Source organism: Mus caroli, chromosome 11 (assembly GCF_900094665.2).
Source record: "Mus caroli chromosome 11, CAROLI_EIJ_v1.1, whole genome shotgun sequence".
Lineage (NCBI taxonomy): Eukaryota > Metazoa > Chordata > Mammalia > Rodentia > Muridae > Mus > Mus caroli.
In genome coordinates this window covers 110,890,211-110,917,415 of record NC_034580.1, presented here as the reverse complement: position 1 = coordinate 110,917,415, position 27,205 = coordinate 110,890,211, and the positions used below count along the sequence as shown (strand labels likewise).

The 27,205-nt window shown below is 46.1% G+C and overlaps 2 protein-coding genes across 2 annotated transcripts; both read left to right on the top strand.

Annotated features, from left to right (window-relative positions):
• The first annotated feature begins 6,253 nt into the window (after nucleotides 1-6,253).
• LOC110306183 (CMRF35-like molecule 2) lies at nucleotides 6,254-17,983 on the top strand. Its single transcript, XM_021178384.2, has 5 exons — nucleotides 6,254-6,387; nucleotides 9,880-10,071; nucleotides 14,315-14,662; nucleotides 15,342-15,441; nucleotides 16,551-17,983. The coding sequence occupies exons 2-5, from the start codon at nucleotides 10,032-10,034 to the stop codon at nucleotides 16,648-16,650; spliced, it is 588 nt and encodes a 195-aa protein (XP_021034043.1). The 5' UTR covers nucleotides 6,254-6,387; nucleotides 9,880-10,031; the 3' UTR covers nucleotides 16,651-17,983.
• A 3,094-nt stretch (nucleotides 17,984-21,077) lies between these two features.
• LOC110305872 (CMRF35-like molecule 3) lies at nucleotides 21,078-27,192 on the top strand. The gene is made up of 5 exons (XM_021178010.2): nucleotides 21,078-21,151; nucleotides 21,352-21,532; nucleotides 23,684-24,025; nucleotides 25,033-25,195; nucleotides 26,966-27,192. The coding sequence occupies exons 2-5, from the start codon at nucleotides 21,493-21,495 to the stop codon at nucleotides 27,156-27,158; spliced, it is 738 nt and encodes a 245-aa protein (XP_021033669.1). The 5' UTR covers nucleotides 21,078-21,151; nucleotides 21,352-21,492; the 3' UTR covers nucleotides 27,159-27,192.
• The last annotated feature ends 13 nt before the right edge of the window (nucleotides 27,193-27,205 follow it).

The window sequence follows — 27,205 nt, the reverse complement described above, 5'->3', positions numbered from 1 at the left end:
CTCCCCCCTCTTTCTCTTTTTCTCTGTGTAGCCCTGGCTGTCCTGGAATTTACTCTGTAGGCCAGGCTGGTCTCGAACTCACAGAGATTCCCACCTGCCTCTCCCTCTTGAGTGTTGGGATTAAAAGTGTGTGCCACTGTGCTGGGGCATGTGCAGATTTTTAACTGCATGATTTATTTGTAACTTTTTAGCAGGCACCTTGACCTACAGCCTAGATATCCACTTGAGGGAATGGACTTCCTGGGGACTTGCGGTCACAGCTGGCCCTGGGCCCGGGACAGGAAGGCGTCTGTTGGCAGCAGCAGCCGGGGCACAGCCCTCTGGTCAGTGGAGTCAGGCATGGAGGCAGAAGCCGGGTTTGAGAAGCCGGACTCCTGTTAGTCATTTATGGAAGCTGCCCCTCCTTCCCTTTCTTCCTCTCCCCCACTTCTCAGCCAACTCTTTTTTTTATTCTCCTGCTCTTCTCTCCCCCTCTCCCCATGCCCCTTTCCTGTCTCTGAGACAGGCCAAGCATAACTACAGCTAAACACCAGGAGGGAATCTAGAAAAAAAATAAAAGTGACATCACGTTAGTGACCATCCATCAGGAAGTGGGAGCCCATGGCTCGATGACACAGCCGGCCATAAAATAGAGAACAGGCAGCATGCTCCACCCAGGGAAACGTTGCCAGCGATCCTTCCAGTGGCTTATTCTGCCTCTACCAAGCGATGTTCGGAGTGAGCCTCCAGCGTCCTCAGGAGCCTTTTCACTGTTCATTCGTTTTTTCTGAAACCCAGAAGCTATCACACAGCTGCCCCGCCCCCACCCACCATCATTTGATACCCGAATGCACTCAGATTCTCTCTTTCCTCACTTTCTCTCTCTAAACGGACAGTCTGTTTTCCAAGTAGATGAGGAAACAGGACTTGTTACTTCCACCTGGAATGCGCTCAGTGAAGGGGGCTGACAGAGCACACGCCCGCCGCTGTGTCTGGCAGGGGCGGTGTCTGGTGATTAAACGTGACTGATAGAGATCTCTCCCGGGGCTGAGAGATAGCAGGGAAGGGGAACGCTAACGATCTTGTAAACAAGAATGTTCTAGAAGGCGTGTCTGCAGTCCCGGGGTGGATTCTGAAGCTTGCTGCCTCTGCCACGGCTTTCTGTTTGAACATCCATCGTTTGCCCCGAGAGCCAGGCGCTATCCTCCCTGCTGTGAGGGTTAGTGGAGGTTGCCTGTGGATAAAGCTCTATTGTGGGTCTAGTTTGCTCTCCTGTTGTGCTTCGATCATTGTCCTGACCAGAACCGATTTGAGGAAGAAAGGCTTAATTCTTCCTCCAGTTTCAGGTCACAGGCTCTCACCGAGGGTGGTCAAGGCAGGGACTGCAGCAGAAAGCAGAAACCATGGAAGGACTGTTGCTTGTGTGCTTAGCTGGCTGCTTACAGAGTTCAGGACCACTGCCCAGGATGGGCTCTCTTGCATCCATCGACAATCTGACAACCCCCCCCCCCCGCCCCCGAGACAGCCGCAGGCCAATCTGCTTTGACTTGTCCTCCTCCATGACTCTTAGTTGTGTCAAGTTGATAATAAAAACCAACCAGGAGGCAGAGGTAGGTGAATCTCTGTGAGTTTCAGGCCAGCCTGGTCTACATAGTGAGTTCCGGGCTATCCAGGGGTACACAGTGAGATCGTGTCTCAAAACAGGGATTCTCTTGTCTTTGCCTCCTTGACACGGGGATTCCAAGACAGTACCTACCACTCTGCTTGGTATTTTATGTGCCCATTGATCAAAGTCAGGCCGCATGTTCATGCAGCAAGCACTTTACTGACTGTGCCATCTCTCCAGCCACGGAAATTGCTGCTTCTCCATCAAAGTGCCTTGTATTCTTGCTTGTCAATCAACTGACCATGGATCTATTCATGGACTTTTTACATGGCCATTGATCATTGTGTATCCTTGCTGATAGCTTTAGTGGAGCACAAGCCCACTAATGTGCTGTACTCTCTTCTCCAGCCATCCCAAAAGGTCCCAAGCCGCTCTGTGGCTATGGCTCACGTTGGTTTCTACCTTTATGCTTGGTTGAACCCCCACCCTTTACCCCACAAAGCCTTCTCTACCTCACCACATATGGTCACACTGAAACTTCTGTAGTCATGAACCTGCAAACTGGACCTGGAAGGAATCGCACAATGAAGTGTTGGCCGATTCCTGACAATGATGACAGTGTGGCTCACTGAGATCCAACATTATAAGCTGTTTTCTGTTGTTCTATTGACCTGTAATGGAGAGACACAACCTTGAATTCAGAGCGCTTACTCTGAAGGGAGATTACTGCTCGTCAATCTTCGAGGTTCTTGTTCATCCATAGAATTTGTGAGTGAACTGGCTAATGGTGTGGGTGTGAAGGGTATGGGGTCAGCACTGGAACTCACTCTGTAGACCAGGCTAGCCTCAAACTCAGAAATCTGCCTGTCTTTGCCTCCCAAGTGCTGGGATTAAAGCATTTGGGAGGCATGCACCACTACTGATGGGTGGTGGCTATTGGCTCTTATTCCAGTGTGATCAGCAGCTCCCTCAAGAGTATAGCTTTCTCCTGTGCAAAATGGGGATAATAACTGGTCCTTCTTTCAAGGTGGTTGTCAGGGACTACAGAGATGGCTCAGCAGTTAAGAACACTGGCTCCTCTTCCAAAGGTCCTGAGTTCAATTCCCAGCAACCACATGGCAGCCCATCTGTAATGGAATCCAACACTCTCCTCTGGTGTGTTTAAAGACAGCTACAGTGTACTCATTTAGAAAAAAGAAAAACCTGCTTTAAGGTGATTGTCTGCATGGGATGAGATAATAGATACAGTAGCAGTCTCTCAGCAAACAGGGGTCCTTGTTATAATTACAACTATTATCATTGCTACTGTTATTTGAGATTTGAGACAAAGTCTTGCTATGTGGCCCTGACTGGCCTGGAACTTAATACATAGACAAGACTGACCTCAAACTCACAGAGATCCACCTGCCTCTGCCCCCGAGGTGATGGGATTAAAGTGTGTTTGTACTCCCAGCTTACTGTGTTTGAGCCAGTGACTCGTGTAGTCTAGGCTGGTCTTGAACCCAAGATCTTCCTGTCTCAACCTCCCCAATGCTGGAATTGTAGGCATATATAATATGTGTTGTGCATATGTGTGTGTGTGTGTGTGTCTGTTGTGTGTTTGTGTGTGCTGAATTCTCATTTGCTTTCTGTTTCTCTATGGATGCTCTGTGCATCTGTGAGTTAAAAGATAAATAAAATCACTTTTATTTATGTAGCGGGGAAGTATATATGTGTTTAGGTCAGAGCACAACTGTCGAGATTCAGTTCTCTCCTTCCACCATGTGGGTGCTGGGGCTTGACCCTTCCCTCAGGTTGTCAGTCTTGGTGACAGGCATCTTTACACACTGAGGGGCCTGGACAGCCCTATGTGCTTTTTCTATATCCTTCTGCATGTGTGTGTTGTGCTGCTGTGTGTCCTGTGATCGGTGCTAGCTACTTTTTCTCATTGTTGTGGCAGAGTATCTGACAAAAGCAACCAAAGTGTGGAGGGAAAGGTTCTGTTGGCTCACAGTTTGAGAGGGTTCGGCTCGCTGTGGCAGGAAGCGCGGAGCTGAGAGCATGAACAGCCATATCATATTCACAGTCAGGAGGCAGAGTGAGACACAGGCTGATGCTCAGCCTGCTTTCGCTTTTGTTTAGTCAGGGACCTGAGCTCTTGGGGAGGTGCTCATCTCGCCTAAGGTAGGTCTTGCCTCTTTAGTTAAATTGCTTGAAACACTACTATGTAGCCTATTGGCCTTGAAATCTCTCTGTGGCCCTGAGTGGTCTTGAACCCTCAACCCTCCTCCTTTTGCCTCCCTAGTTCTGGGACTTCAAGCATGCTCCTTCTTCCACCTAGGTATAGGTCCAGAGCTGAGAAGGCTCGTAAACTTCTTGTGACTTGTAGTTCATCATTGTCTCCTGTCCAAAGTCCTCCAGTCTCAGTGGGTCCTGACCCTCCTCTGGTCTCCATCGATCTTGTCACAAGTTGTTATGACCAGAGGTGCGTGCCTCTGCCTGGTACTGCAGTGTAAGTCCCACCGGGGGTGCCTGGCCCATCTTTGCAGCACCCTATATGTGGTCCTGAGCTTCCCCTTAATATATATTCCACAAACCATAATTAAGCTATGGCCGAACGGGGGATATTGTAAAGACCAATGTTCTGGGTGTGTTTCTGTGTCATCTCTTGCTGCAGAGCTCAAAATTCAGCCTCAAGATACTTCACGGACAAGTGAGGGGGATATAAAAAGACATATTGAGTTAGCTCTGGTTTTGACACGCTTTGCTCTGTTGGCGTTCAATGAGCTATCCAATGAACTCTGGCACCAGAAGAAAGCTCTCTTGACCAAAGTAAAGAACCCCAAAGAGACCTTTATTGGAGAGATTTACAGAAAATAATCCCAAAATAGATTTCAGATGGAAAAGTGGCTTTAAAAATAAAATTCCAGGAAAGCTAAAAGTGAAATAAAAAAAGAGGTTGAAATGGTAACGATTGAAGTCGATCTGTCCTGGGGCTTATTCGCCTTGAACAAGTAAAATGGTCCATAGGGTTACTAGGAGGAGACGGTCAGATGACAGAGGCAGACAGGCTTGGAGGAGTTTGACACAGAGTACGGTCTCCAGTGCCTTCTGGAGACCTGATGTACACCAGGTGACTCTGGCCTGCCTTTGGTGTAGATATCTGTGACACAGAGATGACTCTGGCTTGAAGGTTCACTCTCATCATCCTTCTCACCGGAGAGATCCCCTTGATGGCTCTACCCAGGACTGTCGTTCCAGTTGGTGGTGTTTGGAGTGGGCATGGGGTCACACGGGGCACTGAAGAAATAGGAGAGCAAATGAGCACGTCCCAATGTCCCCACCACAAGCCATGAGTCTTCCCTCTCTGCTCTTAACATTTCTGAGGGTGTCCCTGCTCGGGCCTGCTCAGTGTTGTGATCCATCCAAGCAGGCTATGAAGCTGTGCTTCCACACCTGCTGAGTTCCGTCTGGTTAGAGAGGTCAGGACTTCCTGCTGTTATTACTCCTGGTTTTTGTTTGTTTGTTTTTTCCATCTCTTGTTGATTTTCGTTAAGTCTTTCCTAATTAAAATGACCTCAACTATGTATCTGAGTATGCTGTCTGACTTCTACCAGGATGCTCATCTCTTGTTGATTTTCGTTAAGTCTTTCCTAATTAAAATGACCTCAACTATGTATCTGAGTATGCTGTCTGACTTCTACCAGGATGCTCGCCGACGCCAGTTTTTCTCTCACCTTTGTGGCCACAGCTGCAATCTAACTAAAATATTCATTAACAGACTGTACAGTTAACTCTTGCGCGCGTCCGACTCGACCAGCAAGAACGACGCTGCAATAGGATCCTTCTGCACACGTTTATTGGGAGAGCTTGATTGTAGAGGTGAAAAGACCCCGCCCGAGCCCAGCCCTGGTGCTGCTTTATATAGGCCTAGGAGAGGCGTGTCTCACACCCGGATTGTGTTTTGCTTGGTTGATGCTTACTACCTCATTTGCATGCCTACATCTGATTGGTTACTTTCTCTCTCATCTGATTGGTTAACTTCTCTCTCTTCTGATTGGTCAATTTCTCTCTCATCTGATTGGTCAATTTCTCTCTCTTCTGATTGGTCAATTTCTCTCTCTTCTGATTGGTCAATTTTGGTCAATTCTCAAAACCTCATCTTGGCAAAAAACTTTCCTGCCTATGTATGCTTGGTGGCCAGCAGAAGCCTGTGCCACTCTGCAACGGCACATATGGCTTCCCACAGTTAACGATAATGTATGTCACACTGACGGTGTCAGCGATACTTTGCCAAGGATTTGTGAGTATGCAGAGGTGGAGAGATGGCTCTGTGGTTAAGAGCATATATTCAGTTCCCAGTGGCCCTCAACTCTGAGAGAAGCAACACCCTCTTCTGGCTCATGCAGGAACGTCACACACACAATTAAAAAAACAAAAAACAAAAAACAAAAACGGGAAATAAAAATTGCAATTGAGTGTCAAATTCCCAGTTCGGACTGCAGAGAATTCTGCTTGCCCAATGAATTTGAGAACTCAGTAATATATAAAAATGTGGCTCATCTGTTTGCGGAAGCTGCCAGCCACTCTTTAAAAATTGGGAGGCCTATGTTAATTATTATGAGAGTAGAAGCCACAAGAGTTTTGGTTTGCCTACCTCCAGTTCTTCTTTTTTCGGGGAAGCTGTAGTTTCCACTCCTGAGACAAGGAAGAAACAAAAGACCAAGTGCAAACGAGAAAATCAGGACACGAGAAAGCGTCTGGAGCCAGCTAGCTGCAGGAGTCCCCAGCCCCGGATTCGGCAGAGGAAGCAGAGAGACTAGGTAGTGGTCTGGTTCTGTCTGGGTCAGTGTGGGAGGCTGGTGTTGGGTTTGTCAGGGTGCCCTGGCCTGGTGTGGTGGAAGAGGATGGGGGGCTGCTCTCGGGAGGGAGAGGGAGAACAGGAAGGGACTAGAGGGCTTTAGGCTTCAGCTGTAGGCAGATAGAGGTCTCTGCCAATCAAAGACCCAAGGAAAGTCACCCAGATAGGCTGGTTGTCTAAAGGTCCTAGGAAGGTACAGCATGTGTGTGTGTGTGTGTGTGTGTGTGTGTGTGTGTTCTTGAGGGCAAGGCTGTGCTTTCAGCCTCAAACACACAGTGAGACTGACACATAGTGGGGCAACTGACTGCACTAACAGATCGAAGGTGTTTCGAACATTGTGGAATCTCAGTGGAGACAGGAAGGTGGCACTGACAGCTTAACAAACGTGGAAAGAGCAGAGGCAGGCAGAGTAGGTGGCAGGAGACTGGCAACTGGGAAGACAGCAGGCTAGTCCCGTGGAAGTTCTTCTGCTACCCATGTCTGGATTTTTAGTATTTCATGGAAAGACATAGTCAAAGTTTATTTACACAAAGGATGAGCTAGCTAAGTCCAGGGTAAAGATACCGGGGCTTATATGGGGCTGTCATGCAACAGTGCATGATGCTCAGCAGACAGGTGCTGATGGCTGTAAAGGCACTGTCAACTGTGGAATTCGTTTTGGCAAACGAGCTTCTGTTCTTGCTCAGAGTCCCTGAGCTGTGACCATGAGTCCTAGTTTGTTCTCTTTCCTTGGGATAAACAAAAGCAAGGGAAAGGTTTGCTGTGGCCCACGGTTTGAGGGTATATTTCACCATGATGGGATAGGGGGTGAGTGTGTCTCCGTGATGGGGAAGGGGGCATCTGGCGAGTGTGTCTCCAGGTGGGAGAGTGTGGGAAGCCACATGTGCCGTTGCAGAGTGGAGCAGGCTACTGCTGGCCACCACGCATAAGTTTGGGCAAACAACCAATGCTTACTTATGCAGTAAAGTTTTTTCACCAAAACACTGCCTGGCCCGGGCATGATAATGAGGCTCTGAAAAGTACTGAGAGAATAACCAATCAGATGTGAGACATGCAAATGAGGTATGTTAATGAGGTACTGTGAGATACTGAGAGAGAGTAGCCAATCAGATGAGGAACATGCAAATGAGGCATAGTGCATAACCAATCCGGGTGTGAGACATGCCTCTCCTAGGCCTATATAAGCAGCACCAGTTCTGGGCTCAGGGTCTCTTCGCCTCTACAATCAAGCTCTCCCAATAAACGTGTGCAGAAGGATCCTGTTGCAGCGTCGTTCTTGCTGGTCAAGTCGGATGCACGCAAGAGGAGAGGAGAGCCACAAGTGCACAAGAGCTGACATGGGCTTTGCTCTCTCCTTCTCCTCACCAAACCAAACCAAACCAAACCAAACCAAACCAAACCAAACCAAACCAAACCAAACCAAACCAAACCAAACGTTTATTGACTGCTGATTGCGTCTGTGTGAGTCTGTATGAGTGTGTATGTGTCTGCATGCTGTCTATGTGAGTCGCTGAGAATGAAATGCCATTTGTAGAGAATCTCCATATTTGGTGCCTCTGGGAGAGGTTCTATAGACCCAAGCAACTGATGCCTCTGGAATTTGGGTTACAATGAGATGACTCACGTCAGACCCTTTTTGTATGTTTTAAATCATATTTGCCTTTGCCAGCTCCTGTTCCCTTTATTCTTATTTATTTATTGCTTCTTTGGAGACAGGGTTTTACTCTGTACCTTAAGTTGGCCCTTATTTCCCTTCCGTAGCCCAGGCTAACCCTGAATTTACAACAATCTTCCTATTCCCACCTTGGGAATGCTGGGATTACAGGCATGCACCACCATGACTAGCTTCCATTTTAGTTTTGTTTGTTTGTTTTTGTTTTGTTTTTGCCTTAAAACTGCTTGGTTTTGTTCTCAATTCCTTATTTATTCTTTGAGAGTTTCAGAAATTTATGTGTATTCGTGTATTATGTGTATTAATTTAAACAAACAACTCTAGAGATAAGATTTTGCATGGAAGAGCACACACCTGCGCGCGCGTGCACACACACACACACACACACACACACACACACACACACACACAAACACAGAGTCAAATGGAAAGTGCTGGAGACTGGTTTGTTCTTTTTGTTTGTTTGTTTTTAAACATTTATTTGTTTTTATTCATGTGTATGAGCGGTTTGCCTGCAGGTATATGTGTGCATTCTATTCGTGCTGGTGCCCACAGAGGCCAGAAGCCCTTGGAACCAGATTATAAGCTGCCCTGTGGGGCTGGGAACTGAGACCTTGTCCTCTGGGAGAGCAACAACTGCTCTTAATTGCTGAGGACTTTCTTGTCCCTGGCTTGACTTTCTGGTTGCGGAGACCTGAAGTCTCCCAATTGTCTAATTCTAAGGAGTCCACTGACCTCTTTAGTCACCAGGCTTGCATGTAGTGCACAGACAAACATTCAGGTAGACACTTACACGCATCAAAATAAAAAAGGAATAAACCCCTAAAAAGAGAATTATTATTCATTTGGAAGAGTGAAGTTGTCTGTGTCCATGCAAAATGGGGGAGGGGGGACCTGTTGAGAAGAAAAAATGGATTTAGTGGGAGTGGGAAGAGGCAGAAAGAGGATAATACAAGTGAAAATAAAATGCAGCACATACAGGAGAAATTGCCAAAGAATAATAAATAATAAGCAACACTGTCAACAAAAGATTGTCCTGATTATTCTGCTCCACATATGAAGGAACTGGAGGGAAGAAAGATTTCCCAACATGCTCCGGGGCTCACTATCAGCTTATGATGGAAATGGGTGAGGGCTGACTCAATGGTTAAAGGAGCTTGCTGCCAAGCTTGACAACCCGAGTTTGATCCTCCAGCCCTATATGGTAGAAGGAGAGACCTGATCCCTATAAGTTGTCCTCCAATGTCCCCACAAGCACCTTGGCTTGTGTGTACACAACACAGTGGATACACAGATAATGTTGCAAATAGATAATAATGGGGTTTGAGTTTGTTCGATGACCCTGGAATCTACACCTTGGATGGTGACCTTGACTCTGAAGGAGGCGAACTGGGTAGAGCTTGACCACAGGAAGTTAATCACTGAGTCTGGAGGGATGTTGGGACACTGGGTTGCAAGAGGGGTCCTGAGATCAACTGGGCAGAAACAGTAGTTGAGAAAGACACAGAGGACCCCCTCATCTTTGCTCTTTGAGTGAGGGGCACTTATGACCCCAAAGTCAGTAGCCATAGCAGAGGGAAGCAGTGGGGATCAGGCAGGCATACTAGACAGGAAAGGGAGCTGGAGAAACAAGGGCTGAAGCTATTGCACATAGCAATTGGCTTTCCCGAAGCGTCAGGCTGTGACAAACGTGATTTTATTGAGTGCAGACCTGTGCAATGAATCTGCTCTGGTTCATTCTCTGAAGCGATTCTCACTCATCTTCCTTTTTTGTTAAATTAGGAAGTAGCTCAGAGTGGAAAGGAAGCAGATAAGAAAAAAAAAACACGGAGAGAACTTGAACAAGAAGGTGGTTGCCTGGGCTCTGTTACGCACATCTGGATTCCAGCAGCGACCTGGAGTTTTCTGGAGACAGCACCCAGTGAGGCAGGAGAATGAGGCTGTGCGCAGGTCTGCTCCTTCTCTGCTTCCAAGGTGAGTAGGGCGGTGGATCTGTGAACCTAATTTTGCAGGGGGTGTGGGGGGGGTAGAGTCGGAGTCCTGGGTTCAAGCCAGAATCCAGATGTCAGCAGAAGTGGGGGTGGGGCCTGGGGTCAGGGGGAACATACATGCATTCACCCATCTCTTTGTCTATCAGTGTACTCCAGCATTCATCTATGGATCCTACAAACCATTACTAAGCACCAACTGCAACCCTGGACTGTTCTAAATGTTGTAACTATAAAGTAACTTCCCCCAGTCAAGGGAAATCCTATTTGAATGAGGGAGTCAAATGATTTTACTACAGGGTAAGTCTTGTTACAATACAGACGGATCGTGTAGATATCAACTACAGCAGGGGCTCCTCGCTCTGCCCTCAGAGGGATGGAGGCTTCATCGAGTCTTCACAGAAGTCAGGCTTGAAGGATGGACCAGCCAGTGGAGCAGAAAAGCACTGATTTATGCTAAAGTGTAGATAGAGATCTTAAAGTGGAGCGTGCAGAAGTCAGCAGTGACCTTGTTTTTGCTGAAGTTTAAAGAGGTTAGAAGTATTTGTAAGGAATAGTGCGTAGCCAGTTGTGATGGTGGGTGCCTGTAACCACAGCATGCAGGAGGCTGAGGCAAGAGGTTGTAGGCTTGCCTCAGCTACATAGTGAGATCTTGCCAAAAAAAAAATCTGTAAAAGATACTTAGGCCAAGCATGGTTGTGCATGACTTTAATCCCAGTACTTGGGAGGTAGATGCAGGTGGATCTGTGTGAGTTCGAGGCCAGCCTGGTCTATATAATGAGACCCCTGTCTCAAAAAACAAACAAAAGGGAGAACACATTTTCTTTCCAGGAACTGTTGAGGATGAAAATTTGAGGGCATTTCTTTGCAGGTGACTTTTTACGTTTTGTTGTTGTTGTTGTTGCTGTTGCTGTTGCTGTTGCTGTTGCTGTTGCTGTTACTGTTGCTGTTGCTGCTGGACCCTCACAGAACATAAAAGCTACCCCATGTCTACCTTTTTTTTTGTTTTTCTTCAGTGGTGGTTAGGGTTTAAAGGAAGAGGCCAGCTGAGTGACTCTGTCCACATACAGTTTTCTTTTTCCATTTTATGATGTAAGTGTGTGGTATGTGTGGTGGTGGGTGGTGATGTGAGGTCAGAGGCCAGTTTTGTAGAGTCAGCTCTCTTCTTCCACCTTTAGGGTGAGTCTAGGGACTTAACTTTGACAACTGGGTTTGTGCAGCAAGCGCCCACTGAGCCATCTTGATGGCCCCCAAACAGCTTTCTTCTGAGTGAAGTGAGAGGAGCCTGGAGCATCTCCCAGCAACCCCCTCATCACCTTCATGATCTAGGTCATCATCGGAAGCTGAAGGGCTCTCAGATAAATAACTAAGTAGTTCCAGGCCAGCTTTGGCTGCATGAGAGCCTGGCTCAAAACAACAAACAAACAAAAACAAGATAAAATCTAGATCTTTACTCTAAGTAAGACAATTAGATGCATTTATTGCATTACACTTAGAGGCTTGAGTTGCCTTGACTAAAGGTGATGATGAGGATGATGACGATGACCATGATGACAATGGTGGTGGTGGTGATGGTGATGGTGGTAGCAGTGATGGTGAAGATGATGGTGGTAGTAGCGATGGTAATGATGTTAGCGGTGAAGATGGTGAAGACGATGATGTGATGATTACAATGATGATGATAGAATCTTCAGACAGTCTGGAGAGTAGGGTTAAAATGCTGTAATGACTGAAATAGGTTCCAGACATAATGATGGTTGGACCTGCCTTGTCCCAGCTCACGGGAGTTGTCTATGGGCTTTTCCTCTTCTCTACAGTAAATGAGAGCTTCAGATCAGATATGATGAGAATATTGACACCTCAGTAATCAGCAAACACCGTGAAGCAGGACCACTCCCAGCATACAACTACTTCTTCAAATCAGCTTGCTTACATCTGACAAAATTGCCCGAGTGCTGTAGTTCAGTGCAGTTCAATGCAGTGAAACTCTAGAAGAAGACCTCTTTTTACACATCCTTCTGGAGTGGGCCTCCCCATCTTGACCCGTTCATCTTTATGCTAAGGACAGAGTGCTTGTGCCCTGATTTAAACTGTGATGTAATTTGTACTGACATACAGTGCACTTCTCCTTCTGTATCTCAGCCCTCTCTTCTTTCATAACATCCCCTCTGCCCGCTGCATCTACCTAAGGTTCTAAACACAGTTTGGGAAAGGGCAGTCATCTTGTATTTATAGAGGAGACCCACAGTGGGTTCTATCGTGAGCTTGAGAGGGAGGAACGAGGAAGGGATAGAAGAGAAGGCAGAAGGGACAATCACAGAGCAAGCGAGGGAAAGGCCAAGGGAAGGAAGTGCTTTCTGATATGAAATGAACAGAAATAGCCAGGCAGGGTGGCACACGTACACAGTAGCTGGTCTCATAGGTACTATTAATGCCATTTAAACCTATGAGCCATTTGTGACCTAGGCAGAGAAGGCAGCATTGTCCCAGTTTTACAGACACACAGTAAGAGGCAGCTATAAGGAAGACCTGAAAATGAGACCTCCATCCATCCATCTCTTCCACCGGGCAATGGAAGTGTCAAGGAACAAGTTAAGCTTGTTTGTTCAAGAAAGCTCAGGATGCTTGCGGCTGGTCTCGGCTGCTACAATGTATTCGTTTTCTTGATGCTGTAACAAAACACTCAGCAAAAAGCAACTTAAGGGAGGAAGGGTTTATTTGGACTTGTAGTTCAAGGGAATAGGTTTATGAAAACAATTAATAGTCCCAAAGGTACCTTTGTCTGTCTGTCTGTCCGTCTGTCCATCTGTCTGTCTGTCTGTCTGTCTGTCTGTCTGTCTTCCTCCATCCCTCTCCCTCTCTCTTCCTTTCTCTCTTTCTCTCTCTTTCTATTGCTATATTTTTCTTTCTTTGTTTCTTCCTTTGTTTTCTTCTTTCTTCTTTCCTTTTTTACATTCATTAATTTTTTTCAAGACAGGGATTCTCTAAGAACCACTTTCTTTGGCAATGGCAGTAAAGGAATGAAGCCATGACCAAGGGCATGTATATCCAAGCCTTAATCCTGGAGCTTTGCTTCTTTAACATTAACTATCTATATATGAAACAGATCTCAACTCTATGAGAGCAGCCTTTACAGCAAATACTTATAGTTCTCATCTGCTGGAGAGAGGCTTCAATAAGATTCTAGAACAAGAGGGCTCCACTCTCTTCTCATGACCCCATAATTTCCCTTCCTTTCTATGCTGTCCACGTACCCCCTACAGCCTCTGTTCACCCCAATGCATTTTTAGGGTGGTCCATTTCTACTGCCAGGAATAAGTAACCTATCAGCCCGAGTCCTGTGTGTGGTGCTGGATGCTGGTGTTCGTGTTTCCACCCAGGTGTATGCAGTATCCCTCCATCCTTCAAATGGAGTCAAAAGCTGCTTGCCAAGTGCAGTCTCTCAGGACTAAAAAGATGACTCCAGTTAAGAGCACTTGTCGCTCTCACAGAGGACCCAAATTTGTTTCCTAGAGCCCACATGGAGGATCACAACTATCTGTAACTGTAAATACCAGGGGTCCTCTCTGACCTCTGTGGGTATGCATGTCACATACATCAAATAATATGCAGAAGTCTTTTTTTTTTAAATAGAGTCTTTTATGCAAGACACAATCTGGAAAACTATGTTTGCACAACATGAAGTAACTCATGGCGGGGCACACACAGCCTGGTCACAACAGCGGAGTAAATCAGTTTGTTATTTTGAGACAGCATCTGTTATATAGCTCAGGTTGGCTCAAAACTCCCAATTAGATGAAGCTCACCTTAAAGTCAAACTCAAAATTCTCCTCTCTTAGCCTCCCAAGTACTAGGAAGTCTCTGCTAAATGCAATTTAGAAGTTGAATTTTTAAAGAGCAAGTCTGACTTGCAGAAGATTCTCGAATGCTGAGGTTTAGTGCAAAGGAAGTGATTTGTATACGACCTAACCTTAAGCCAGCTGTGGCCGTGTCTTCACTTAACCAAACTGTAAAGGCAGGGTCCATATGTAGTCATTGAGTTGGTGCCTTGTATCCACAGGGGACAGATTTCTACTTGTCTCTCTGCCACAGCCTCCAGTCCACTTGGCTTGCATCCCAAGTACAAATGTCTCTCCTGATACTCTTCCTGGGTCTCCCCAGGCTTCAGGAAAACAGCTACTTCCCAGCCCACCTAGAAGGAGACCTAGATTCTGGTTTATGTCTTCCAGGTTGTTTATCTCTGACGGGCCCTGGCTCTGTGTCTGGCTACGTAGGAGGCTCTCTCCGTGTGCAGTGTCAATATAGTCCATCATATAAGGGCTATAGGAAATACTGGTGCCGAGGACCGCATGACACAACATGTAAAACTATTGTAGAAACCGACGGAAGTGAGAAAGAAAAGAGGAGTGGCCCAGTGTCCATCAGAGACCATGCTGCGAACTCCACCATCACAGTGATCATGGAGAACCTCAGCGAAGACGATGCTGGGTCTTACTGGTGCAAGATTCAGACTTCCTTTATCTGGGATTCATGGTCACGTGATCCATCAGTCAGTGTAAGGGTGAACGTTTTTCCAGGTAAGACTGCTCTGGCTCCAGCCACAGAGCTTCTAAAGAGTATCTGCCTGGATTTGGGACATGTGTGAACATTTGTCTTGAAATGTGCCTCTGAGTGTTGTGGTCATCTCAGCCAAGTTGGGAAAAAAGTGTGTGATAGACATGAAGAAAGATGGCTGACCTTTCAGCCATGGCTGGGGGAGGGGTGAGGTATAGGTCACACAAATAGTCTGACATCTGCTGTCTCTAGGAGGAGCTGAGAAACAACCTATATCTTCCTTAGCAGTGGGTTAAAGTGATCTTCAATTGTTCTCATATGAAGGATGCTTGGCAATCCTACATGGTCTCTGGGAGGATCCTTGGGTCATAGGCTGAGCTGTGTTACTTCACACTCTCTTATAGTTTTCTCACCAGTGTGGGGTGGGGGTGAACCCCTGAGAGATCTCTCTACCCTCCCTCAGGCAGATTCAGATAGGGCTGGGGAGAAAGTCTGACACTGCACAGATGGCCAGTCTTTGAGCAAGAAGCCTCCTTCAGCCTTTGAGAGCCCCACCCAGGATGTGGCTGAGATTTGGCTTACAAAACTTCTCAAAACCTCTACTGTGAATATATGATTTTGTATGACATCAGATCCACACAGAAACTCAGTACAGGCTGGGGAACCAAGCAATGACCTGTTGTGTATCTTTATCTCCAACAGCCACAACTACACTCCCAGCCACAACTGCTATCCTCCCACTAGTGAATTCTGGGCAGAACCTGAGGATTAGTACTAATGTGATGTTCATCTTCCAACTGTGGTAAGAACCCAAGGCCTGGGAGAGTCAATAGCAGTAGGATTGTGGGAGTCAGCAGTGGTACTTCATATCGAGGAAACCTTACGATTGAGTGACATCCCCCCACCCTGATCTCAGTTTTCACATCCTGCAAGCCTCCCTGTGGATACCAAGGATGGAGGAGGGGCTCAAGGAACACAGACTCGGGGTGGACTCTGTGTTTAACAGATTCACATCGCCTTCCCATTTCCCCATCTCTCTCCTTCCCCACCAGACTTCAGACTTGGATTCCTAGCTCTATGTCTCTTTCAAAAGTCACTGTTGAGGGTCAGGGTGGTGGCTCAATGAGTAAAGTTGCTTGCTACCAAGTCTAAGAACCTTAGTTCAATTTCTGAACCCCACAATAAATAAATAAATAAATAAATAAATAAATAAATAAATAAATAAATAAATGTAAAGTTTCAGCTGGGGTTCTTGCTCCAGGGAGCTGCTCACGAAGGAATACTTAATAGAATACTTAAAGGAATAGGCTCAGCTCCGGGCTGAAGTTTACATTTGTTCTTCCTTCTTAGAGATACTCAGAGAGGACCAGGATGTCTCTAGGCCCTGAGGGAGGGAAATTCAGAAGAACTACTTTCAGGAAGTCAACTAAAGGCTAGGGATGTATTTTAGTTACTAGGGTGCCTGGCTAACGTGCACAATGCAGAGTTTGATAGCCAGAAATGCATAGATTGGGTGCTGTGGTACACATCTGTAATTACCAGCACTAGGGAATCAACAGTAAAATAAACAGAAGTTCAAATTCATAAGTACATCATAAAACCAGCTTGTGTTACCTGATCTCTGCCTCATCACCAAGAAAGTCATTTAATAATGGAGAGACAGTAGGTAGCTCTGGGCCATGCTTTTTAAAAAATGCCTAGCTAGAACCCTTTCCTCTCTTTATCTATCACCTCTCCATAACAACAGATCAGGGAGCGGAGGGGGCACAAGGGAAGATTTCCTTGAGTCAGTCCCTAGTCTGATTCTGGATCATTTGGGTCTTTGAGACAAGGCATTAGGAAATGTGGAAAGAGATGGGTTAGTTCTGGATCCTCTCCTTGAACTTATCTTCCATCTTCACTTGCCCACAGGTCCTTGCTCAGCAGCATCCAGTTCCAGGTCCTGGTCTTCCTGAAGCTGCCTTTGTTTCTGAGCATGCTCTGTGCTATCTTCTGGGTGAACAGACTTTAGGGGATTCCTGGGGGGAATGTAGAGTGACCCATCCAAGAACTATGAAGTGAAGCATCCCAGGAATGCCCTGGGAGGAACTCAGCCCTGCATGCAGACTGGACTTCATTGTTCTGTGTCTCAAAGGTGGGGGGCCTGATTATCAGAGAGTCTTGGATTTCAGACTCCTGTAGTGTCCTCAGCATAACAGAGAGAACAAGACTGGGAGTAAAGGCACACATCGTTATTCCCAGCACTGGAGAGGCAGAACCTAGTAAGTCTCTGAGTTAAAGGCCAGCCTAGTCTATATACTGAGTTCCTGGACAGCCAGGGCTAAATAATAAACTCTGTCTCAAAGACACCCCCAAAAGCGGGAACAAGACTCTCCCGGGGCCCTATGTTAGAGTTCTGCCTTTCCCTTCTCCAAATTTCCTGGATTCTGCTCTCATGTCAGCTCCAAAGGGTAAGAATCTTCTAGAAGTTTCTTGAACAGAAGTCTAGCCCCTTGATCTTCTCAGTGCCATAAAAACATCCCAGGCCATTGTCTCCAATGGCAACAATAACCTCCTTACTACAGAGAAGAGATTTCTGAGGAACATGTCCCTCACACACTTGGCTCGCAGGCTGTGCCCCCTTTCTAGAACAATCCTAAAGGATTTGGCTTCTGGTAGAGCATTTCAACTGCCAACTCTCCCAAGCACATGGAGAGGTCAACTAGGAGTCTAGAGGCGTGGGCTCGCAGAATGTTTAGGGTTGGAGAGAAAGGCACAGGGAGAGGGATTATCAGGTTCCGAGAGGTAGGTGAAATTACCAGGTGAGTGTTCAGCACCAAGGACAGAGCTCACAAGGTGAGGGAAAGCCGCTAAGCTAAGCGTTCAGAACCACGGACAGAGACCTAAGCGGCTCTTAGACCACCATCTATGCTGGTTTCAGCAGCACAGCAGCCACTACTCTGTCCTCAGCGTTTTTCACACGCATTCATTTACATGTGTGTTTAGCTATGCAGCTTTATCCTACAATGCATCCAGGTAATGACCATCACAGTCAAAACAGAGGATTGCTCCACCATCACAAGTCCTCCTTCATGCCAGTCTGCCTCATTACTGCCCATTAGAGACCACTGATCTCTGTCTGACTCTGGCTCTGTCACTTTGAGAATGTTCTAGAAAGAGAAGCATTTCAGTGGTATGTCAAGTACAAGGCCTCTGGGATCCACACAAGCAGATGTTCTTGGAAATCATCCATTCCTCTTTATTACTCAGCATTATTCATTGTATACATTCATTACAGTTTGTTTAACTCCTTATTCAGTTAACTATTTGGGTCATTTCCATTACAAATAAAACTATTATCCACATTTTGTATGTATTTTTTTATACGATTCTGCATTTTTATGTCTCCAGGGTGCATGCTTGCACAAAGAGTAAGTTATATAGTAAGTATATGTTTAGTTTTCTAAGAAATAACCCAATTATTTCTGGCATGGTGATGTCATATTTTTTCCATCAGCTAAGGATGAGTTTTTGTGGTTTTGTTTGTTTGCTTGCTTTTTGAGTTTTTTCCCCATTGTCATTATTTCTTTAAAGGAATTTAGATTTCTTTGATGCCCAGAAGTGCTTTGTCTGCACCTGTGTCTGCACACCATATGTATGCATGCATGCCTGGTGCCTTGGAGGTCAGAAGAGAGCATTGGATTCCTGGAACTGGAGTTAGGGATGGTCTTGAGCCTCCATGTGAGTGCTGGGAACTGAGTCTGAATCCTGTCCGAGAGCAGCAAGCACTCTTCTCTATGGAGGCCTGTCTCCTGCTCTCCTTATTTCTTGTTCATTCCAGATGTTCTGATAGGCATGCGGTTCTGAGTTTCCCAAGTGACTGATGAGATTGCAAATATTTCTGGTGTGTTTCATTTCTGCCCACACATCATCCTTGATGGCATATATGTTTTGTGTCTTCTATTTATTTTTGAACTGAAGCCATTTTTGAAAATTTGTTACATTTTTTTAAACTTAGTGTGTATACATGAACACATGTGTGTTACAGTGCAAGCATAGAGGTCAGAGGATAACTTGTGGGAGTTGGTTCTCTTCTTCTACCAAGTGGGTCCTGGGACTTGAACTCAGGTCTTCAGACTTTGAGACAGGTGCCTTTACCTGCTAAGCCATCCTGACACACTTCTGCTTCAGCTATCCTAGTTGTGTACTGCAGATATGCACTGCCATGCCTAGACTAAATAAATTGTTTCTTATGTCTTTCTTTTTAGAGTTCTTTGCATACTATACACAGAAGTCTTTGTCCATATTTTATCTAAATCTCTGGCTTGTGTTTTTATCCTCCTTATAAGATAGTTCGCTGTGAACAAAATTACTCTTTGTGTGTTTCTATGTGTATAGTGCACAGGTGTGTTTGTGTGCACGTGTATGTGTGGGCACACTTGCCTGCTCATGCATGTGTGGAGGCTAGGGCTGACCTTGATTGTTTTCCTATATTACTTTTTAACTTATTATCCTCTCACAGAGTCTGGAGCTTGCTGTCTGAGCTTGACTGCCCGACCAGCAAGTCCCCAGGAATTCCCAGGAGTCCCCTATCACACTCAGTGTAGAGATTACAGATGCATGTCACTGTACCCAGGTTTTATGTAAGTACTCGGGACCTGAACTCAGGTCCTTATAGTTAAAGGACAAGCGCTTTACCCATGAGCCATCTACCTGGTCAAAACGTTTTAAACTTTGATGGCACACAATTCATCAGATTTTCTTTTAAAGGTTATGATTTTGGTGTCACGTATAAGAAATTGTGAGTTGCCTCATATTTGTTCCAACTTTTAAAAAGTTTTAGAGTATCTATTCCCTCCCCCCTCTCTCTCGTGTGTGTGTGTGTGTGTGAGTGTGTGAGCATACAGAGGCTAAGGAGGGTGTGGGCCGCCCTGCTCCATGGCTCTCTGTTTTATTCCCTTGAGACATGTTTTCTCCATGAACTGGAGCTCACTGCATTTTGGCTTTTTTGGCTAGGCTGATAGCCAACAGGCCTGAGTTTGGTAGTTGTTTAATTTAACATTTCAGCTCATGAATCATGATTTATTTTGGGTTTCTTGTTTGGCACAGGAGGAAGGACATTCTAGGCATTTAGTTTTCTAGCATGTGGATATCTGATTGTTTCAACAGTGTGTGTTAAACTCACAATCTTCCACTTTTTTGTAAAAAACAAGTCAAGTACATTTGAGTGGGAGATAAATTACATTATCCAGAGCCCAGGGAGAAATGAAGCCACCAAAAGATGAGATTAGAACTAAAGACAGAGCCCTACAGTGAAACTTACACAAACAATTGCCCTTAAAAATACTATGAGCAAAACAGAATGCGTCTGTCAGTTCATGCAGAATCTCGGGCAGGAGTCTGCAATCCCTGACTAGAGATGGGAAACGGCAGAGCTGTGGGAGTGTGCCTAGAGCCATATGGTGCTCCCAGCAGGCCTGGGGACTGACCTTCTAAGGTGCACAGATGGACCTGCAGGGATGAGGTGGAGACCAGTCAGCAGGGCAGATTCAGCTCTTTGCCTGGGTGGTGTCACATCTTCTAGTCTTGTTCTTATAGTAATCAATGAGATAGGCTAAGACCCTTTTCTATGGCCCTTCATGTTCTGGCTGTAAAGTCTTTAAAACTTCCTTCCCCAAAGTCCAGGTGTTCTGGGATGGCTTCAGCCAGTAGATGGCAGTGTGGTTCTTGATTTTTTTTTTTTTTTTTTTTTTTCTTCAAAAACCATCTTACAGACCTCATCCTAGAGCTTATATACGGGGTTGGTTGTACCTCCTAATTCAAACTTCTCTGGGCACACCCTCATAGTCATATCTACAGGTGAGTCTCCTGGGTGACTTCAGGTCCAGTCAAGTTGACAATGAAGATTAGAGATCATAAGCATTCCGTGTGTGTGTGTGTGTGTGTGTGTGTGTGTGTGTGCATTTATAAATTTCTTCCCATGAAAATTTGATACCAAAGATACAGCATACCTATATTTTTCTACACTTGCAAGCTTGTGTTCTACAGCAAAACTCTGTCTCATAGAAACAGAAGCAGGGATTGTGGATTCAGGTCAGTGGGTAGAGTGCTTACCCAGCACTCTTGAAACCACAGTTTGAGTCTTCAGCCCCTCATAAAACTGAGCATGCTGGGGAATGCCTGTAACCCCAGCACTTTGATATTGGAAAAAAGGAAAATGAGAAGTTCAAGGCCAGCTTGGGCTCCATGAGACCTCTCCTCAAGCCCACACTCTCTCTCTTTCTCTGAGCCAATGCCTGAGGCCCTAGTAGCCATTGTGGTAGATGCCCCTGGCTTGCTCTGAGGCTCATAGCTAGATAAATCCCTGCTGCCCCAGGCTGAGCATTCAGCAATGCCCTCTGCCAATCAGGGCTTAGCCTAGGCTACTGAGATGGGCTTAGCCTGTGCTGCCTTGTGCTCCCTTGCTACTGAAGTTATCCTGCCTTTGGTTGCTCTCCTCTGCTAGGATCCCCTGCAGCTCAGTTACCTCCCAGGTAAGGGGTTTGCTGTATCCCATCCTTTCTGTCTATCTCTGCCGATCTGTGTGTCTGCATCTCTCCTCATGGTTCCCATCTGTCTTTCAAGTTTATGTCTCACATTGCATTTTTCAGTAGAGGAAGTTCCCTGTTTACCCAGCTGTCCCTCACGTGTCCTGACTTGGTCGTCTCAAAGATTGGCATCATCTTTCTTCCAGTATGCAAAATTGAGAAGTTTTGTCAAGGAAGTTACTGAGAGAAGTGAACGAGAGAGACCTAAAGGAAACTCAAGCTGAGCTGCAAGTCCTCACAGGGTGCTGTCGTCTGTCGCCACCAAGGACAGGAGAGGAGACAAGACCATGTGGCAGTTCCCTGCTCTGCTTCTCCTCTTCCTCCCAGGTAAGTAGCAGGGGCTTTAGAGACTTCCATGCCAGTGGTGAGGGCGACAGAGACGGTCTGCTCTGGCTTAGGGAAACCTGGCTGATCCATTCACCAGCTGCTTACCCCCAAAATAAAAGGCAAGGTTTTCTGGCATCTGATGGATTCTGTGGGTATTGCAGAAAAAAACAAAACCAAAATCAATTTAAAAAATAAAACAAATAAAAGCCCAAAACAAACCTTTCAATGTGTTTCTCATCCCTAGCTGCTCCACGAAAGCCGAGGAGTGAGTGGATGAACTAATTTTTTTCAAAATGTATTTTGGGGTTCATGTTTGGCACATGCAGCCTAGGATGCCCCTGAACTTGTGATCCTCCGGACTCCACCCTCTGAGTGCTGGGATTTCTAGCATGCAGCTCTATCTCCAGTTCCATTGTGAGCTTTAGTTGACACAGTAATGAATTCTTACAGGGGCTGGACGTGGTGGTGATCGCCTTTAATGCCTTTAAGTTCCATGGGGTGTTTTGAAATAGTCAGTTGTCAGACATGTTTTTCATCTCTCTTATACAACACTAAAAGTTCTCATTCCCATCAAATGACAGACACCCCTGTGTCCCAACAGCTCTCCTCTACGCTACAAGCACACTCCTGTCTTCCCTAATAACCCTTCCCAGGCTGATGACCTCTATTTTGTTTTCTACTCCTTTGAGGTTTACTTTTGGTCTTTTGAGAAGAAAATGTGCCTCTGTGGTGTACGTATATCTAAAGGGTTGTGTGTATGTCTCTCCGTGTGTGTGCACACACATGCATGTGCTCTCAGGTGCACACATACTTGTGAGATTGACACTGGGTCGCTTTCTCTATCACTCTCCACCTTGTTTGTTCAGACATGGCCTCCTGCTGCTCCTGAGCTCACAGATTGAGCCCATCGGGCCCGTGATCTCCAGGATACCCCTGTCTTTGGGGTTACAGGCACCCCCACCTCACCTGGCTTTTCTTCCACGTGTTCTGGGGATCCAAACTCTGATTACTCAGAAACACTTCCCAGACGGGTCTGTCTCCCTGGCTCCCTAGCCACAGAGAGTAACTTTTTAGCTTTCACATATCAGTAGGAATGTGTGGCAACATCTTCCTGTATCTGATTTATTTCAGTTCCTCCAGTCTCTCCCGTGGGCTGCAAATGACGGAACTCAATCCCTTCACCATGATTCTCTATTACATTCATGCACCACCATCCGCTATCTGGTCACCTGCATCTATGTGACTCTGTGCCATGGCTACTGTGAACACTGCCATAGTAAACACAAGGGGAGATGTCTTTTCCACATACTCATTTCATGTCTCTGGGCTGCGTGTTTGCATTCTGTTACTGTGATAAAGACCATGATCAACAAAAAAACCTCGGAGAGTAAAAGGCTTATTTGGCTTAAAGATCCAGATCACCCTCCATCATGGAGGGAAGCCAGAGAGGGAGCCCAAGCAGGGCAGAAAGCTGGAGGCAGGAACTGAAGCTGAGAGCATGGGAGAGTGTTGCTTGCTGGCTTACTGCTCATGGCTTATTCAGCATGTTCTCTTATATTGTGGTACCACCCACAGAGGACTGGACCTTCCTATGTCAAGAAAATGTCCCCCAGACTTGCCTAGACCTGATGCAGACAATTACTCAGTTGATGTTCTTTCTTTTTGTTTGCTTCTGTATGGAGTTGGTGTCAGGTTTATAAAAGCCCAACCAGTCCAGACCATGTCCCCTGTGGGACTGCTGCGTTATGTGACAGTCTTATGCTAGTTTTCTGAGAAACTCCACACCATTTCCCATAAAGTCTAATATCGAATCCAACACACAGTGCGTGCGACATCCTCTGTCCCACACACACCAACAATTGTTATATTTTGTCTTTTTTGGTAATAACTATTCAAACTGAGGTATGATGATATTTGTGATTTTCATTTGTATCGATCTCCTTGCCAATTAGTGAAATTGAAAATTCATCTGTACATTTCTTTCTAATTTTTTTCTTTTGAAGCTTCAACATATAGGATAGCGATGCTGATATGCCTTGGGAAAAGGGAAGCCCTTCACTGGTTTTTATTCAGCTCATGAACTCTACTTGGCACAGTAGAGTTTCACCCTTGGAGGAGGAGATCAGTGGTCCGTGTGTTTGTGTTTTCCAGGCTGCTGCACTGCTCAGGATTCAGTCACAGGTCCAGNGGAGGTGAGCGGTCAGGAGCAGGGCTCCTTGACAGTGCAGTGCAGATATGACTCAGGCTGGAAGGATTACAACAAGTACTGGTGCCGAGGAGCTCATTGGAAATCATGTGAGATTCTCGTTGAAACTGATGCATCAGAGCAGTTGGTAAAGGAAAACCGTGTGTCCATCAGGGACGACCAGACAGACTTCATCTTCACAGTGACCATGGAAGACCTGAGAATGAGCGATTCTGACATTTACTGGTGTGGAATTACGAAATCTGGATATGATCCCATGTTTAAAGTTAACGTGAACATTGACCCAGGTAAGAAAAATTCCGAAAAATCCTGGTGAAGGATCAAGGATCCTTGTAAAAGTCTTACTAGAAAAAAAAAGTCTACTATATTTGTCCTGGCAAGAAAGAGGGTAAGGTGGGGAACCCTTGTCTCCTTGTATGCCTGTCTTAGATAGTCTCATTCCTACAGATCTGGGAATTGAACTCAGAATCTCACCTGTGCTAGCCAAGCACTTTGCCACTTAGCTAAAGTCTCTTCCTGAGACCCCGCTGCCCCCTTTAACATAACATAAAGGAGGCTGCAGAACCTTTAATTCTGGGCAAGATTGAGTAACAAGGATGAGGTTTATGTCTTGCTTTCAACAACTACAACAAAGAAAACAGACAAAATTGGAGCTGGAGAGACAGCTCAGAGATTACGAACTCTGGTTGCTGTTCCAGAGGACTGGATTTCCTTCTCAGCATCTACATGGTAGCTTGCAGTCATCTGTAATTCAGTTTCAATGGATCTGACAGCCTCTTCTGGCCTTCATGGGCACTGCAAGCACAGGGTGCTCTTAGAAGATACAAGGCAGCACCCATACACATACATATACATGAATTAAAATAAAATAAAATAAAATAGACAAAATATACAAAATCGAAGTGTTTCTGCATATTGTGCACCAGAGTGTAACGAGACAGTACACTCTGAAGTATTAAAGGGGAGCTGTTTCTTTTCTCTGCATATCATTTTTTTTAAAAAGAATGAAAGTGTTAGGCATGGTAGTGCACACCTTTAATACCAGCACTAGGAAGGCAGATCTCCAAATTTGATGCCAGCCTGGTCCATAGAGTGAGTCCCAAATGATCTGGGGCTACACAGAGAAACCCTGTATCAAAGATTAATTAATTAATTAATTAATTAATAAAGTAAGGTCTGGATGGTGCCTGGAAGTTGAGCTTCTTAATTCATAGGGAAAGAACTTAAGGCCATACCCAGAGCTGGACTATTTATAGGAAGACTGAACCATGTTCTCTTGAATATTTTGCTCCAGAAATTTCAACTACAATAATGACGACGACATCCACACTTCTGACATCCACAGTTCTAACATCCACAGTTCTGACATCCACAGTTCTGACATCCACACCACCAACCACGGAGAGCACTGGCACAGAGAACATTGGCCAGGTGACTCAGAACACTCTCTTCATCTGGTAAGCAGAGCTGCACCCTGGCAGCTCCTTCCCACTGGGCTGACCCTGGGACCTCTTCCCTGGGAGGNGCTCCAGATANAANACAAAATGCCCAGGAATCCTGGGATTCAGGAAAGCCAATCTAAGTGTATTCCAAGCGTTACTTAACATGGCTATATTCTTTTATCTGAATACCAAATTAGCCTGTCCATATGGGAATTTTATTTGCTAACCTCAGTACCTATCCTGTAGAAACACTAGGGCTGGTAGATTCTCATGAAAGCCTGAGGTGGGCTCCCCAGTCCTTTCACCTTTTAGTACACCAACGCTCCCCTTCTAAGCCTCAGCTGCAGAAGGTAACATCTTCACCTGAGTGACAGGACAGACTGAGCACAGCTATTGTGTCCCCTGTGTGTCCCCCAGTGGGCAGGACAGAGGGCCACAGTTGGGTCTCCTCTGAGATAGAAGAGATCCCTCTCCCATCCGCTTCAGGTTTCAGGCTATAATTAAATCTCCTTGTTCGTATCCAACTGTGCCAAGAACCAGTTGGGGGTGGGGAGTTTCCATAGTGCAGGGGAGGAGTGGGAAATTGAGAACAGTGGTGTGCCTGGATGATGCTTGTCATTCTTGAAGGTGTCCAGAGGATTTCTCTGCAGTGTAGAGCTACCTTGGCCTAATTTCATCATGGCCTGTTGGGGTCAAGTCTCCAGGTCAAGGACACAGATAAAACACAAGCTACGTTAAAGCATAAGCCACCTCTCTATTTCTCCCTCAGAATTGTCCCTCAGGTCTCATCCAGTCCCCTGTCCTTTTACTGTGTTCTTTCTGCTCCATGAATTTTAAGTAAGACAAACATGTTTCAAAGCCTCCCACCTCATAGGCTCTCTCATGGATTTTTTTTTAAATTCTTTCTCTGCTAGGGCATTGGAAGTGTTTTTATGCTTGTTTTGGAAGTGGATGAAAACTTAGTTATCAAGTGACAGAGGGTTCCAGGTTCCAGAAATGTAGAGTCAAGGAGAGTGTGAAACAGGGAGAGACCTCAGTCCTTGGAAACATTTCAGGACACTGAATGTAATGGCCTGCCAAGTTTCAGATCTCATATCTCCCAGGAACATGTTGGGCTATCTTGTGACTCACAGAGTATCTGCAGTTGTAGATGCTTCCTTCCCATGAGCTGAGGATGGCCTCCTGCTGGGCCCAAGGAGAAGCCAAGGATAGCCCAAGGAGGGAGAGGGAGACCTGGGCAGGGAAGACAGGATGGCAGGGAGGTGGGGAATGGTGCTTAATACTGTCAGGTCCTCATGGTGCCTCAGGGTATAATAAAGGGACACAAAGAGCTGCAACAGCAGTGTCAATTCACTGACAGAGTATAGCAGCCATCACCCATTTCTAGATGGAATGAGCCCCAAGCCTCCTAACACACGGGCGGGCACTGATGAGGTGGTTGGGGTCATCCTGGTGAAGAATGTAGCAGAGGCCAAGGTCAAAGACCAGGAGCAGTGACACCTTCAGACTGGCAGGAATGGAAAGTAGATGAGGAGGATTTCTGGGAGTCTAGACAAACTAAGAGGATGGTGGTCAAATGGAAAGGAGGGATATCAGGGAGAGCTTCCCCAGATGAGGGCTTATCCTGCAGGCAGTATGACCAGCCATGCACTTGCAGGGAGACAGACCTAGTGGCATCCCAGCCTTGACCTTATCTGGCCCTTGAAGGCTGGGATATGGGCACCAGGAAGGCTGAGCCCTCTATGCCAGGTGGTGGCTTACTCCTGCCTCCTTTTTTTCCTGCAGGTCCCTGCTGAGCAGCATCTCCTTCCTGCTGATGGTCTTTGTGGTGGTTCCCCTCCTCCTGAGCATGCTCAGTGCTGTTCTCTGGGTGAACAGGCCTCAGAGACACTATGGGGGAGGTGAAATTGGCCTGGTGAACACCCATAGATCTGATGCCCAGGATGGAGAGAAACACTTCCCAGGATATGAAAAATAATCTCTCTCCCTCTCCCTCTCCCTCTCCCTCTCCCTCTCCCTCTCCCT